The sequence below is a fragment of the Ovis canadensis genome, chromosome 24 (assembly GCF_042477335.2).
Source record: "Ovis canadensis isolate MfBH-ARS-UI-01 breed Bighorn chromosome 24, ARS-UI_OviCan_v2, whole genome shotgun sequence".
Classification (NCBI taxonomy): domain Eukaryota; kingdom Metazoa; phylum Chordata; class Mammalia; order Artiodactyla; family Bovidae; genus Ovis; species Ovis canadensis.
In genome coordinates, this window is record NC_091268.1 from 24,946,553 (window position 1) to 24,960,582 (window position 14,030).

General features: G+C 51.5%; 1 protein-coding gene across 16 annotated transcripts in view; it reads left to right on the top strand.

Annotated features, from left to right (window-relative positions):
• The window catches only part of CLEC16A (C-type lectin domain containing 16A), a 235,284-nt gene that overhangs the window by 96,551 nt on the left and 124,703 nt on the right, over positions 1 to 14,030 (top strand). For all 16 annotated transcript variants that reach the window (XM_069569950.1, XM_069569948.1, XM_069569951.1 and 13 more), the window contains 4 exons: positions 750 to 859; positions 1,652 to 1,696; positions 5,792 to 5,842; positions 9,463 to 9,591. In XM_069569950.1, coding sequence (XP_069426051.1) covers positions 750 to 859; positions 1,652 to 1,696; positions 5,792 to 5,842; positions 9,463 to 9,591 — 335 coding nt within the window. The remainder of the gene's footprint in view (positions 1 to 749; positions 860 to 1,651; positions 1,697 to 5,791; positions 5,843 to 9,462; positions 9,592 to 14,030) is intronic.

Sequence of the window (14,030 nt, forward strand, 5' to 3'; positions counted from 1 at the left end):
GACCTTCTGTGTTGGCCAGTTAATTGCCTGCCTCTCCCGCCTCCCCTTCCTCTGTCAGGCTCTAGACTTGCTGTAGGAGAAATGCTGAGTGGTGGAAGGCAGGACTCGGGGCTCAGCTTAGAACACAGGAGTGTGAAAATGTGGGCATGGTGGCCACTGTAGGCCCCATCCCTGTCCTTGTCTGCAGCTCAGCACGGAGCGGTCTGGAGCCTGGGGCTTCCAGCGAGTTGTGGAATTGAGCCTCACTGGCTGTGACTGGCTCCCTCGCTGGTCCCCTGTGCAGGCACTGTGACCAGGGGCCTGGATGGCCCCAACCAGCCTGGGGGCTGTGCCCGCCACCCCGAGGCAGGGGGAGCAGGACTAGCCCCACCCACATCCCATGGCCAAGAGTGGGGCCGGTGACTCTCCAAAGGAAAGAGGGGTTCTGGTCCCTGAAGGAGGGGAAGGACCACTGGACAAGCAAAGCGACCACAGACAGCCACTTTCTAGGTCTTCAGTAATCAGTTATCCATTTTTCCTGCCTCCCTGTCCCCCATAAGAGGGCTTGGGGAGCGTTTGGTACAGGCAGTTTTGATGGGAACTTTCAACTGTAGTTGATTGGGAAGGGAATTAGCATGTGGGGGTTCCCTCTGTGCCCCCATGGGATGTCAGGGGGCCTGTCAGCTGACCTGCTGATCTCCAAGTCGGGAAGGAAGGAGACTGACTGCACGTAAGGGTGTGGGCATGGCTGACCCGAGTGTGCCCTGCAGACGGCAAGATCCGCTTGGCGACACTGGAGCTGAGCTGTCTGCTCCTCAAGCAGCAAGTCGTGACCAGCACGGGCTGCATCATAAAGGACGTGCACCTGGCCTGCCTGGAGGTGAGGCCCATTCCTGCCACACCAGGCCCACAGTCGGGGGAGGTCTCAGGGAAGCCCCTGCATCCAGATCGTAGCTGGTCCCGGGTGTGCAAGGCACCAGCAGGAGGAAGACGGGCCACAGACCCCCTGCCGGCCCCCTGCCCGCTTGTCCCCACGGACCTGCCCTTCCACTGAGATGGCCCCGAGCAGCCCACTTAATTAGCGAATTTTAGTAGTTCCTCTTGTAAGTGTTTGGCTCTGTATTTGTCTCCAGGACTTTCTTCTTTTTATATTTTGGAAGTTGTATTCATGTACAGACACACGTTTACTCATTTATGGCTCATCGTGCTACTGCATACACTCATGTTTTAAATGGCATTTGTCGTTTTCCCTCTTAGTTTTCATGTGTGTTTTAGAAAGTTTAGAAAAGTACAGAGGGGTAAAAAGTTACAATAGTTGATGCTTGGTGTGTGTCTTTTCAGCTGCACATATATCCTCACACACACGTTCACAAGTGAATTTTTCTGTTTAAAAGAGCAGAGTCATCACGGCCGTATTTTATTAATAGAACCCATTTCCCTCACAGAACTGCGCGTCAACAGCTGTCCAAGTCATCAGGTTGAATCGTTTGTCCTTCACCCAGTTTTATTTTGAGCTCCTTCTCCACCACCCCCATGAAGAACCACTTTATGGATTAAGATTATTAGCCCAGTGTCTGTCTTCTATAGACTCAGATTTTAGAATCCGTGGCCTGCCCCAACTCACTCACCTCCGTGAGACCTGCCCCCTCATGCCTTCCCTCTCTTTTAACAGGGAGCCCGAGAAGAAAGTGTCCACCTGGTGCGGCATTTCTATAAGGTAAATTGCCGGAGCTCAGGGACAGCAGTGTGTGTCATAGAGACAGGACTGTCGTGTCTTCAGTCCTTTCTTACACCCTCTGGGTCCTGAGTAAAAATGTTCCGTTCTGCCTGCTCCGCGCAGTGGTCTCTGCGCTATTCTGCTCATGCTGTCTTATCAGCACAACTTTTGAGGACTCACCCCTAGTGTGGGATTGTTTATTTATCAGTTATATATGAGTTTTTTTCATTGATGAATTTATCAATTATATACAGATACTCATACGACTAAATTATACATAGAAACTTTTGTGTTCGTGAATTATGCGTGCTTACCATGGCAACTCACTCCAGTATTCTTGCCTGGCGAATCCCATGGACAGAAGAGCCTGGCAGGCCATGGGGTCCATGGGGTCACAAAGAGTTGGACACAACTGAAGTGACTTAGCATGCACGCATGCATAGGTGTAAAATTGCTGAATTACATATGAATTTATAAACTGTATGCATGTGTATTGTTTGTATATATGTACAGGCAGACCTTAGAGATACTTTGAATTTGATTCCAAACCACTGCAAAACAACAAATACCACAATAGAGTCAAGCAAATGTTTTGGTTTCCCATTGCTAATCAAAGTTATGCTTACACTGTACTGTGATCTGCTAAGTGAGCAATAGCATGGTGTCTAAAAAAATGTCTTTCTGTTGTTTGGTCGCTAAGTCGCGTCTGACTTTGATCCCATGAACTGCAGCACACCAGGCTTCCCTGTCCTTCACTGTCTGCTGGAGTTTGCTCAGATTCATGTCCACTGAGCTGGTAATGCTATCTAACAATCTTATCCTTTGTCGTCCCCTTCTCCTCCTGCCCTCAACGTTTCCCAGCGTCAGGGTCTTTTCTAATGAGTCGGCTGTTGGCATGAGGTGGCCGAAGTATTGGAGCTTCAGCATCAGTCCTTCCACTGAATATTCAGGGTTGATTTCCTTTGGGATTGTACATACCTTAAGTTAAGTTAAGTCGCTCAGTTGTGTCCGACTCTTTGCAACCCCATGGACTGTAGCCCACCAGGCTCCTCCGTCCATGAGATTCTCCAGACAAGAATACTGGAGTGGGTTGCCATTTCCATCTCCAGGGGATCTTCCCAACCCAGGGATCAAACCCAAGTCTCCTGTATTAAAGGCAGACACTTTAACCTCTGAGCCACCAGGGAAGCCCTTAATTAAAAATAATTTTATTGTTAGGATTTCCTCAATGGTCCAGTGTTTAAGAATCCACTTTCCAATGCAGAGGACGAGTATTTGATTCCTGGTTGGGAAACTAAGATCGAGTCTCCATACCATGGGACAACTCAGCCTGCATGCCTCAACTAAGGAAAGCTCAAGCTGTAGCAAAGACCTAGTGCTACCTTAAAAAAGAAAACTTTATTGCTAAAACATGCTGTCATTTGACGACTAGCATTTGCCACAGTTTTCAATTTGTTTAGAAAAAATGGAGTATCTTTGAAACCGTAACTTCAGTTCAGTTCAGTCACTCAGTCATGTCCAACTCTTTGCAACCCCATGGACTGAGGCACACCAGGCTTCCCTGTCCATCACCAACTCCCAGAGCTTGCTCAAATTCATGTCCATCAAGTTGGTGATGTCATCCAACCATCTCATTCTCTGTTGTCACCTTCTCCTGCCTTCAAACTTTCCCAGCATCAGGGTCTTTTCCAGTGAGTCAGTTCTTCACATCAGATGGCCAAAGTATTGTAGTTTCAGCTTCAGTAAAGCAAAGCTCAATAAAATGAAGTGTGCCTATGTGCTGAGAAACCTCACACAGGCTCTAAACGTTTCTCATGAATTTAGTGAGAATTGATAAAGTGCTCCCATGACCTTCAGTATCTGGAAAATGTGTAGGTTCAGTTTCCAGGGGATTCTCTTTAAGATAGAGCCTTGTGATGACTTTGTTTCCCTCTTTTCTTAAGGGTAAGATAGACTTAGGCAGGGCTCGTCATTTGTCAGTAGTCGGTTCATCCATATGTCAGACAGCCCTAGCAGTTCTCTGATATTTTGGCCTCCACATCAGCTCTCTCTGGATCTAGTGAGTGGTGGTTTTCCCTCATAATCTGACTGATGGAGAGATCCTCCCAGGAGGAGGAAAGGTGTCAACACTGCCATTTTCTCGTTCACTTGGGCTTTCGTTCACTGTACTCTCTTTAAACGGCTGTTAACTGTATACATAGATACCCAGGAATCTTTTTCCTTGCAAGAAACTTTTTCAGCCACTGTCCATTACTGTCAGTGTTCGTTGAGATAAAACCAGGTCACATAATCTGGAAATCCCCCTTGTGGGGCTCAGATGACCCCCCAAAGCTGCAGCATTCTGGATGTGCTCAGAAGAGGGTAGTACCACGGTGGGCCCCGTGTTCTGGGGTGGAATCCCAGTCCCCCCAGTCTGGCCCCAACCCCACTTGGGCTTGAAATGAGGATATGAGTCCTCAGCACAGTCATCTTTGACGCTCCTTCTAGTGTAACTGAGCTTAGTCTGTCCTCCCCACAAAAGCTTCTGGATTGCAAAAAGCAGGAAGATATATAGGTAGGCATCTTCCCAGAGGATTTTTCTTTTTCAGTGACAAAAGGAGATCTGTATTTGAATCACACCTCCCTTCTCCCAGAACTTCCCTGGTGGCTCAGATGGTAAAGCGTCTGCCTGTAATGCGGGAGACCTGGGTTCAATCCCTGGGTCCAATCCCTGGGTCGGGAAGATCTCCTGGAGAAGGAAATGGCAACCCACTCTAGTATTCTTGCCTGGAAAATACCATGGATGGAGGAGCCTGGTAGGCTGCAGTCCATGGGGTCGCAGAGTTGGACACGACTAAGCAACTTCACTTTCGCTTCCCTTCCCTTCTCCCAACCCAGGTTTTTCTCTCTTTTATCCTCTAAGGTTTGTACCCTTAGTATGTCAGGAGCTTATAAATATTTTCAAGGATAATTAATGTGGTTATTTTGTGGGTCTCATACCAAAGGGGCTTCCCTGGTGGCTCAGATCACCTGCCATGTAGGAGACCGAGTTCAATCCCTATGTCGAGAAGATCCTCTGGAGAAGGGAATGGCTACCCACTCTAGTATTGTTGCCTGGAGAAATCCATGGACAGAAGAGCCTAGCGGGCTACAGTCTATGGCGTCACAAAGAGTTGGACACAACTAAACTACTAACATTTTCACTTTCACACCAAACAAGAACTTTCAAGTTTGCCGATAGTTTTGATAACTGGAAAAACGTATAAAGGACCTATTGCTTTTCCCACCCCAACTGTATGTGTGTGTGTGTGAGAGAGAGAGACAGTACTGGGGGAGAGAGGGAGACTTAGGACACAGGCCAGGCCAGTGCTAATAGCCCTTATCCTCCTGGGCTGCAGACCTGTCCAGGGTGATCATAGTGACCACGTGCAGTAGCTCGCTCATATCATCTTCACATGGACCTGCGCGGACGGGGCCAGTCACCCCATCTTGCAGTGAAACAGAGAGGCTCTGAGAGGAACAACTGAGCTTGTCCCCTGGTCTGTGAGTCTCAAGAGCCGTTCCTCCCCACCACCCTGTTCTGGGAGGGCCCTCAGGGCCACAGGCACTCTAAGGCCCCCAAAGGCACGCCTCAGAAACAAACGGAACAAGCCACGTAATGTTAGCCTTAAGCGTATCTAATCATACTCTTCCTTCCAGACGTGCGGAGCCTCTGTCAGCTTTAACATGACAGCTTAACCCACACTCTTATTTTCTCCAACCATTCTCAGCAAACAGACCATGTTAAATACCTGAAACATTAACCATTTTTATATTTTAATTGTACATGAAGTGATTTTTGTTGTGGTTAATTGACTGCCTCAACACTAGAAATCCAGAATGACACATGCTTGGAGAAAAGGAGAAAACCGTTGAGGTGCAATCTGATATTTGGGCTTTCATTTGAGTGTGTGTGTGTGTGTGCATGTTCACGTGTGTATTTCACTTCCTGGTGGTTTACGAGAACTCACTAATAAGAAACAGATGACCCAAAAGCCGCGAACTGGAGTTTATAATCCTTTGTTGTTTATGGAAAAAAAATATACATAATCTTCTTTTTCCTTCCTTTCTTTTTAGGGAGAAGAAATCTTTTTGGACATGTTTGAAGATGAGTACAGGAGCATGACGGTAAGTGAGGGGCCAGAAGGACTCGTGGCCAAGCTTGTCCTGCCAAACTGAGAGAGAACTGATCTAATTTGGGGCTTTCTGTTCGAATAGCAGAGATGGGTGGGGAAGGGCATTGAAAACGGTGCCATCCTCAGTAGTGAAATGGCAACCCACTCCAGTACTCTTGCCTGGAGAATCCCAGGGATGGGGGAGCCTGGTGGACTACTGTCTGTGGGGTCACACAGAGTCAGACATGACTGAAGCAATTTAGCAGCAGCAGCAGCAGTGAACTTTCAGATGACATTCACTCCCCCTAAGTTGGGCTGAGTCACAAGATGGGTTAGAAAGATTCACTTTGATATGAATAGTTTTCTTTTTTTAACTTTTAATTTTATATTGAATTATCACCAGTTAAAAATGCTATGATAGTTTCTGGTGGACAGCAAAAGGACTCAGCCAGGCATACACATGTATCCACTCTCCTCCAAACTCCCCTCCCATCCAGGCTGCACATAATGTTGAGCAGAGTTGCGTGTGCTCTACCGTAGGACTATGTTGGTTATCCATTTCAAGTGTAGCTGTGTTTACATGTCCATCCCAAGCTCCCTGACTATCCCTTCCCCCCATCCTTCCCCGCTGGCAACCATAAGTTTGTTCCCTAAGTCTGTGAGTCTGTTTCTGTTTGTAGATAAGTTGATATGCATAGTTTTTGATTGTGGACTTAGTTGTACATATGAAATCTCTTAATCTCCATGTCAACCTGATGTGAGTCACTGCTGCTATTATCCTGCTTTTGCCAATAAGGAAACGAGAGGCAGAGAGGTTAGGGGAGGTGCCCACAGCTGCCCTGCCTGGCACAGTACGATGCACCCCCCGCCTTCTTCACCATGCCATCAGAGTGTTCCCTAGTGTGGCTCTTCTCGCACCTGCTGTGCCAGCCCGCAGCCTCCCCGTCTCCGTCCAGCAGGCACGATAATGAGAAAAGATGGTTGCGGAAGATTGAAGTTTACTCTGTTCTGATCATCTCCCCAATACCTGCCCCTCAGTTAAGACTCAGTAACTCGGTGCTAAATGACTCTTTTCATGGACGTTTCTCACCAAAGAGTGAAGTGGTTCAGGACATTTACGATAAACCCAGGTGTTTAAAATGTCAACAAGAAAAAGACAGCATGTGCTGTGCGGCTCCCTGGCCTGTCCCTGGGTGTCTGAACAGCTGGGCCCTCATTACATCCTTGCTTGCATCACGTCTGAGGCCTCCCGGAAGCTTTTCAAGGAAAGAGTGTAAGCTGGGATAATCAATGACAGCAAAGCCCCAGCAGCGCCCAGGCCTTCTCTTGGTGCTCTGCGAGGCACTCACGGGCGCCTCACACCTCTGATGGCCACACCCTTCATCCCCTCCACCCTGGAAAGAGGGTCTCAGGCCCCTGCTCTTGGAACCATGAAGTGAGCGGAGTGGAGTCAGTGCTCAGCTGCCGTCTTTGTTACGCCCGTGACGTTCCCTTCCACATCATAACTTTGGAGAAGTTTGGCTTCTTGTAGACACAAGGCTCATGTGTCACCTGGCGATAGAGAAAGGCTTGGACTCTGAAACCCCCACTCCATTTCTGCTTTTGCTACTTACTGCAACCCCAGGCGGGTTGCTTACATTCTGAGCCTTGACTTTTTCATCTGTAAAATGGGGCCCAAACCACATGGCTTTCCAGGTTATGAAACACCTAGGGACTGCCTCCTGTAGAAGTTCAGAACCACGAATATTCAAATATTTGGTTCTTCTCCCTCCCATCATAGGGAGCTTCCTGCGTTTTGTTTGTTTGTCTCAATTACATCTATTGTACATCTTGCACAATGCCTGACACTCTAGGGAATTAAAGGCTGACACATGCCCAAAGTCAGCCATTAACCCAGACTTTAGGAAAGCAGCCGCTAAGTTCAAAGTGGGGCAGGGCCTTGGGTGTTGCCAAAGCTGGGCCTTCACTTCTGACCCTTCACTTTCCCCTGTCACCTCTTGCTTCATGCAGAGGGGAAATGGCAGGAGTCCTAGAGGGGGTTTGCTGGGAGGCGGTAGAGAGTGGAGGGGTAGAGCAGAGGGAGCCAAGAGGGAGCCGCAGGAAGGCCGTGCCACGGGTGCCCTGGGTGGGAGACAGGGCCTTGCCGCCCCGCTCTGGGATAAAAGGATAAAGGAGTTGAGATGGTGGACCTCAGGCCTTTGGAGGAAGGCTTCATGGGTTCCAAAGAATAAGGCGGTGAGGGAGCTAAGGGACTCCCTATTCTCCAGGTCTCTGGACCGCTGAGCCATCTCCACAGTCCTGCCCTATTTAGTCAGCTTTATGTTACAGGAGGGGAAGAAGTGTGATATGACTAAAGCCCACTTTCTAAAAATGGAGACATGAAGAAGCTTATGATGCTTAAAGGAGTAAAATTAATTCCATGAATATTGTGAAACATCACTCCCTATGATGCCTGGTGTCTGTGTCCAGCAACACGTGCACATTCAGCAATCGGCGCTGATGCACTTGGGCTCCCCAGTCAGGCAGACAGAATCTGCCTGCAGAGCAGAAGACACCGGTTAGCTCCCTGGGTTGGGAAGATCTCCTGGAGAAGGGAATGGCAACCTACTCCAGTATTCTTGCCTGGGAAATCCCGTGGACAGAGGAGTCTGGTGGGTTACAGCCCATGGGGTTGCAAAGAGTCAGACATGACTGAGTGATTAACACTTTCATTTATGCAGCAAAGTTCCAGGAGGGGAGATGATGTTAGCATGTGTCTTGGTAATCAGAGAAGGCTTCCTGGAAGCACCGTGGAAGGAGGCAGACACCTCTGCCCCTGGCTGGCCCTGTGGTTGTGGGCATGTGCCCTCCTGAACTCAGCAGTCCCCTCTGTAGTATAGGACAGCCACACAGGAGGGGGTGAGCCCTGCAGGGGCCTGGTGTGTAGTAGGTGCTTAATAAGTGACTTGGTTCTGTTCCCCCAGGTGAGAAGTTCAGGGAAGAGGACGGAAGTGGGAATGCTGGTTCTGTGTGGGTCATAACCACATTGTGGGTCATAGTGGGTCTGGAGCCAGGCCTGGGTCCGTGTCTTGGTTCTGCCACCAGCCAGCCATGTGGGCCTGCAGCCGCTCCTCAGCTTCCCTGAGCCAAGTTCGGAAGTCTCCCTGCTGGACAGGAGACGACACACAGAGCACTTAGGTCCCCACCTGCCCGCACTCAGAACTCCCTAAACGGAAGCTGTGCCACTCCACCTGCTGCCATCATAGCCAGAAGCGCCAGGGCAGGAGGCGGGTGGCAGTCAGGCCCCACACCGCGGGCAGACTACCCTAAAGGCACCGCCGCGAAGGAGCAGGCCTCCTTCCTGAGGCCTGTCTCCCTGCTAAGGGGAGGGGAACTCGGGGTGAGAAAGCAGAGCTGTTCGCAGCAGGGTGATAGCTTCTCCAAGGTGTCTGAGCTGTCATTGCACGTGTGTGAAAATCCGCAGCTTAGAAAATGAAAAGGCACATCTCTCCCATCTCGCTGCCTCGAGGCTTCACCTCAGGCTGCGTCGGGGCTGATGCGCCCTTGAACAGGTAGATGGAGGTGAGAGGCCCATGTTGCCTGCCCTGGCCCCTTCCTCCCTTCAGCGAGCCTCCCTCCACGTCTGTCTTCCAGATGAAGCCCATGAACGTGGAATATCTCATGATGGATGCCTCTATCCTGCTGCCCCCGACGGGCACACCGCTGACCGGCATCGACTTTGTGAAGCGACTGCCGTGTGGTGATGTGGAAAAGACCCGGCGGGTGAGTAGGCATTGGCCTTGGCCTCTATCCTGAGCAGCCGTTCACCAGGAAGCACCCCCAGGACAGAAGAGGGAGGGTCTCCTACCACATCCAGACCCATCTTCCAGCTTGCCCTCAGAGAGCCAAAGAGCAACCCCCAGCCCCACGCCCCCACCCCTCCACAAGGGCCTAGCTTTCCCACGAGCACTGCCTTTTGTCTGGGTGTTTGTTTTTTAATTTTGGCTGTGCCAGGTCTTTGTTGCTGCCCGTGAGCTTCTCTCTGGCTGTGGCTAGAAGTTTCAGTTGTTGCGGCGCACATGCTGAGTTGCTCTTCGGCGTGTGGGATCTTAGTTCCCTGACCAGGGATTGAACCCACGTCCCCTGCAGTGGAAGGCAGATTCTTAACTACTGGACCACCAGGGAAGTCCCTGCCGTTTGTTACAGCAGAGACTGAGAGCTGCTGGGGGCAGGCAGGCTGCCTTCACTGAGCGAAGCCAGCCCAGCCCCAGAACTCTGAGAGAGGAAGTGGGGCCGGGCTCCTTTGAAGGAGCGTGGTGATGCAGAGCAGGTGAGGCTGCTGCAGAATCAGCCCCAAGCGGCTGGGACCCCCGGAGATGGCGTGGCGTTAAGCTATCTGAGGGATCTCGGGGCAAGACGCACACAAATGCCGTTGTGATTATTTTTGGGCCTGCGGGAGAGGCGTGTGAAGAGGTTAGTTCTCAGAACCCAGCTGCCCTGTGCACTTCCGTTATCAGCACTTTTTTTCTGCAGCCGTCTCGCGGGGTTGTTCAGGGTACTTTATCTTCCTGGTCAGATCACAGTTTCTTTCTTAGAAAGCACCATAACCCTTTCCTAGAAAATCATTCCCTGGAGACGTGGAGGTGTGAATAAATTAGAGGAATCCATTGCCCTCGTTGCTCCTGTTATCAGGCCGAGCCTTCCTCTGAGATAATCCAAGTGTACCCAGAGTGGAGGAAGTATTGTGACCTTTTTGAGAGGTGGGATTGACTCACTGAACCCGCCTCAGAGTTTGCCTTGAAAGCCTGGCAGGGTGGGGCTGGGGCACAGAGGAAGTAGGACCCGTGTCTGAAGTCAGTCTGCGTTCCTTGCTGTCTGCCCAGACCCACCACCCTCTCCGCAGGGCCCACTCTGTCTCTGAGCCAGTGATGCCTGCCTCCCTCATGCTCCCAGACAGGTGTGCGGGCCCCGCAGCCGGGCACATGATTGTTGGCGGGTGGCAGTGTTTGCACTGGACATCCTTGGTGTTGGCTTTTATGGGGGATTGGTTCCGAGACAACTGGGTGTCACTTCTGTACTCCTTATGGAGTGGGTACACTCACCCTTGACCTTTGGTTGGTCTTGGAGATGCTCCCCAGCAGGATAACGGCAAAGCCGCATGCCCAGTCCAGCTCTTATGTCTCCAGGCCAGAGAGGACCCTGTCCCGGTTCTCCTTGGCCGCTGAACTAGAGGGTCCAGCAGGCTGTGAATGCGGAGATCTGCTGCTCCGGGTCGCATCCTGCCTTCCTTTTGGTCCACAGCCCGTCAGGTTTTCTTAACAGTTATATGAGCACACAGCCTTTGTGACAAAGTGGATCATTCATATCAGTTCTTCTTAAGAATTTCCTCACATATTTCTGCAACCACCCTAGGAGGGTGGCACTAGTATTATCCCCATCTTACAGGGGAGTAAACTGGGGCACGAAGAGGTCGAGTGATTTGCTCAGGGTCCTCCAGCTGATAAGTCGCAGAGCCAGGACTCAACCCAAGCGGCGTGGCCACTCTGACCCCCGCCTCCCACTGCTGCCTTCACTGTATTATTAGTCCTACTCGGTGCTGGCTACCAGGAAGCACAGCCCCAGGCCTCAAGGAGAGGGCTTAAAAGGGCAAGGATGGGGAGAGCAGCCTCAATCCATGCATGCTAATCCCTTCAGGCGTGTCTGACTCTTTGCGACACTGTGGATGATAGCCCACCAGCCTCCTCTGTCCATGGGATTCTCCAGGCAAGGATACTGGAGTGGGTTGCCATGCCCTCCTCCAGGGAATCTTCCCAACCCAGGGATCAAACCCACAGCTTTTGTGTCTCTTGATTTAGCAGGCGAGTTCCTTACCACTAGCGCCACCTGGGAAGCCCACACACATCCATAAGTGAAAGTGAAGTCGCTCAGTCATGTCCTACTCTTTGCGACCCCATGGACTGTAGCCTATAGGACTGTAGCCTATCAGGCTCCTCCGTCCATGGGATTTTCCAGGCAAGAGTGCTGGAGTGGATTGCCATTTCCTTCTCCAGGGGATCTTCCCGACCCAGGAATCAAACCCGGGTCTCCCGCATTGCAGGCAGACGCTTTACTGTCTGAGCCACCAGGGAAGCCAGGGCTATTTCTCCAGGAGCACAAGGTCCCTAATCCTACCTGGGGAGGGAGGCAAGCAGCACAGAGAGCTGCTCCTTGAGCCGGGCCTGTGGGGGAAGGAATGGGCACCGCGGTGGGAGGGGTGGGGGTGCACAGAGGCCCAGAGAGTTGTGGACCATGTCTGGAGCCCCCAGGGGGCCGGCTGTGTGGGAAGTGGTGGTGCTGGAGGGGTTGCAGGGGGCAGGTCTCAGAGCCCTGGGAGCACAGCGAAGGCCTCGGCCTGGTTGGCCGGGCCCTGGCATCTTGTCCTGATGGCCTGGGGCAGACGCTGCTGGTCCACGGGAGAAACTCCAGGCTGAGGCCTACAGCGGAGGGCTGGGCTGCTTGGGCTTCGCGGTTCCTGCTCCTTCTGAGCCACTGTCTCCTCACCCAGCCAGCAGCCACCACTGCCTACCCTGCCAGGGTCCTCGGGAAGACTCCGCGAAAGGCAGAAGCACAAAGGCCAGTGGTGGAGCCTGAGGGTGGGGGTCTTCCTCCCTCATCCTCAAGATCCCAGGACTCTGCTGCCCCCCTCCCTTGCCCCAGATGGGCTGCAGGGCTCAAACTGCCAATGGAAGCACCGGAGCCCCTGGGGTCGCTCATGTGACCTTTGTCTGTCCGACGGGTTTATAAAGCTAGCTCTCAAGTCTGGTGTCCCTGGGTTTGGTGGCAGGATGAGATAAGGGGACTGGCCACCTCAACGCAGAGCCATGGGCCCCAGAGGTTTCCCTTTGATTTCCAGGATCCAGTTTTGAAGGGGAATCTTGACCTCTCACCTCAGCCCAGCCCCTGATGCCAGGCAGCTGTCTGGAGTCCTCCTGCAGCTTAGCTCCTCCACCCGTTTCAGACATCAGGACCCGGTGGTGCGCTCTGAATGTGAGCTAGAGGAAGTGTATGGTTTAGCAAGCAATTGAAGGCTTATGCGGTCTGTTTCAAGTCCTTTGCTCGTATCCAGAGAACATTCCATTTCGTCCTGTTGGATTCAGAGGTTTTCCATCTTTTTTTTTTTTTTTTCTGCCAAGTGTAGGCATTTCTAACTTTTAGGAGGCTGACGCTTTTCAGAAATGCCACCCTTTATTTTCCTTAAGGACTAGTCAGAGATCAAACCACCCTTCATGGTGAATCATTCCTTTGTATGTTCATCAAAGAGCCACTGGACTCCTACTGTGTGCCAAGTGCTACCCCGAGGGTGCGGGAGTCAGCAGAAAGGCGGCCCGCCCCGGGCGTTCCCGGGCCTGGAGCGAGGTAAAGCTTATGCTCAGGGGCAAAACCAGGCTGCCTTGAGGGCTCTGAAGGACAGAGGGGGCACTGCGTTAGCCTGAGTGACCAGGAAAAGCTGCCTGGCAGAGGTGACGTCTGAACAGAGACCTGGGGAGCGAGGAGGAGCCAGCCAGGCAAAGACATGAAGGAGACCCTTTCCAGACAGGGAGCAGTGAGTGCAAGGTGTGGGGTGACTAGAGCGAAGCGGACAGGAGAGGAGGGCCAGGGCCCTGCAGGCCGCAGGGAAGCATCTGGCAATGAAGCTATGTTTTCCCCCTTGCCTTTTGCAAATTACACTGTTTATTCTTTCATTCGACATATCTGTCAAGCCTTTTCTAGGAACTGGGCAAGAAGCAAGAATAGAAAGAAAATAAATAATGCAAAATAAGACCAAAATAGCAAGAGTGCCACTGAGTGATTGCAGCTGAGAAGGGTAATTCATGTTGACGTGTGGTGACAGGGACTCGTGGGGTCTGAGGAGAACATGCAGGAGGAACCTGGACTTGAGTTGGACCCATCCCACATGGAAGGGCAGTCGAGAGAAGCATTTAAGAAAGAGCATAGGCACACAAGTCACACCAGCTGAGGCAGAATCCCACCTTTAGCTGTGTGACCCTGAGCAAGTTACTTAGCTTCTCTGAGTCCCAGGTTCCTCCTGTGTGCTGCCTCTCAGCTCTTGCCGAGAGCGGGTGGAAGAGAGTGAGGTGAGGTGCTGAAGAGTGATGGAGCTGTCTAGCCTCTTAAGTGGGAAAGAAATCAAGTCTTTTAACAGTCAAAACCTACTGATGCTTAACACTAGAGAAAAGAGAGTT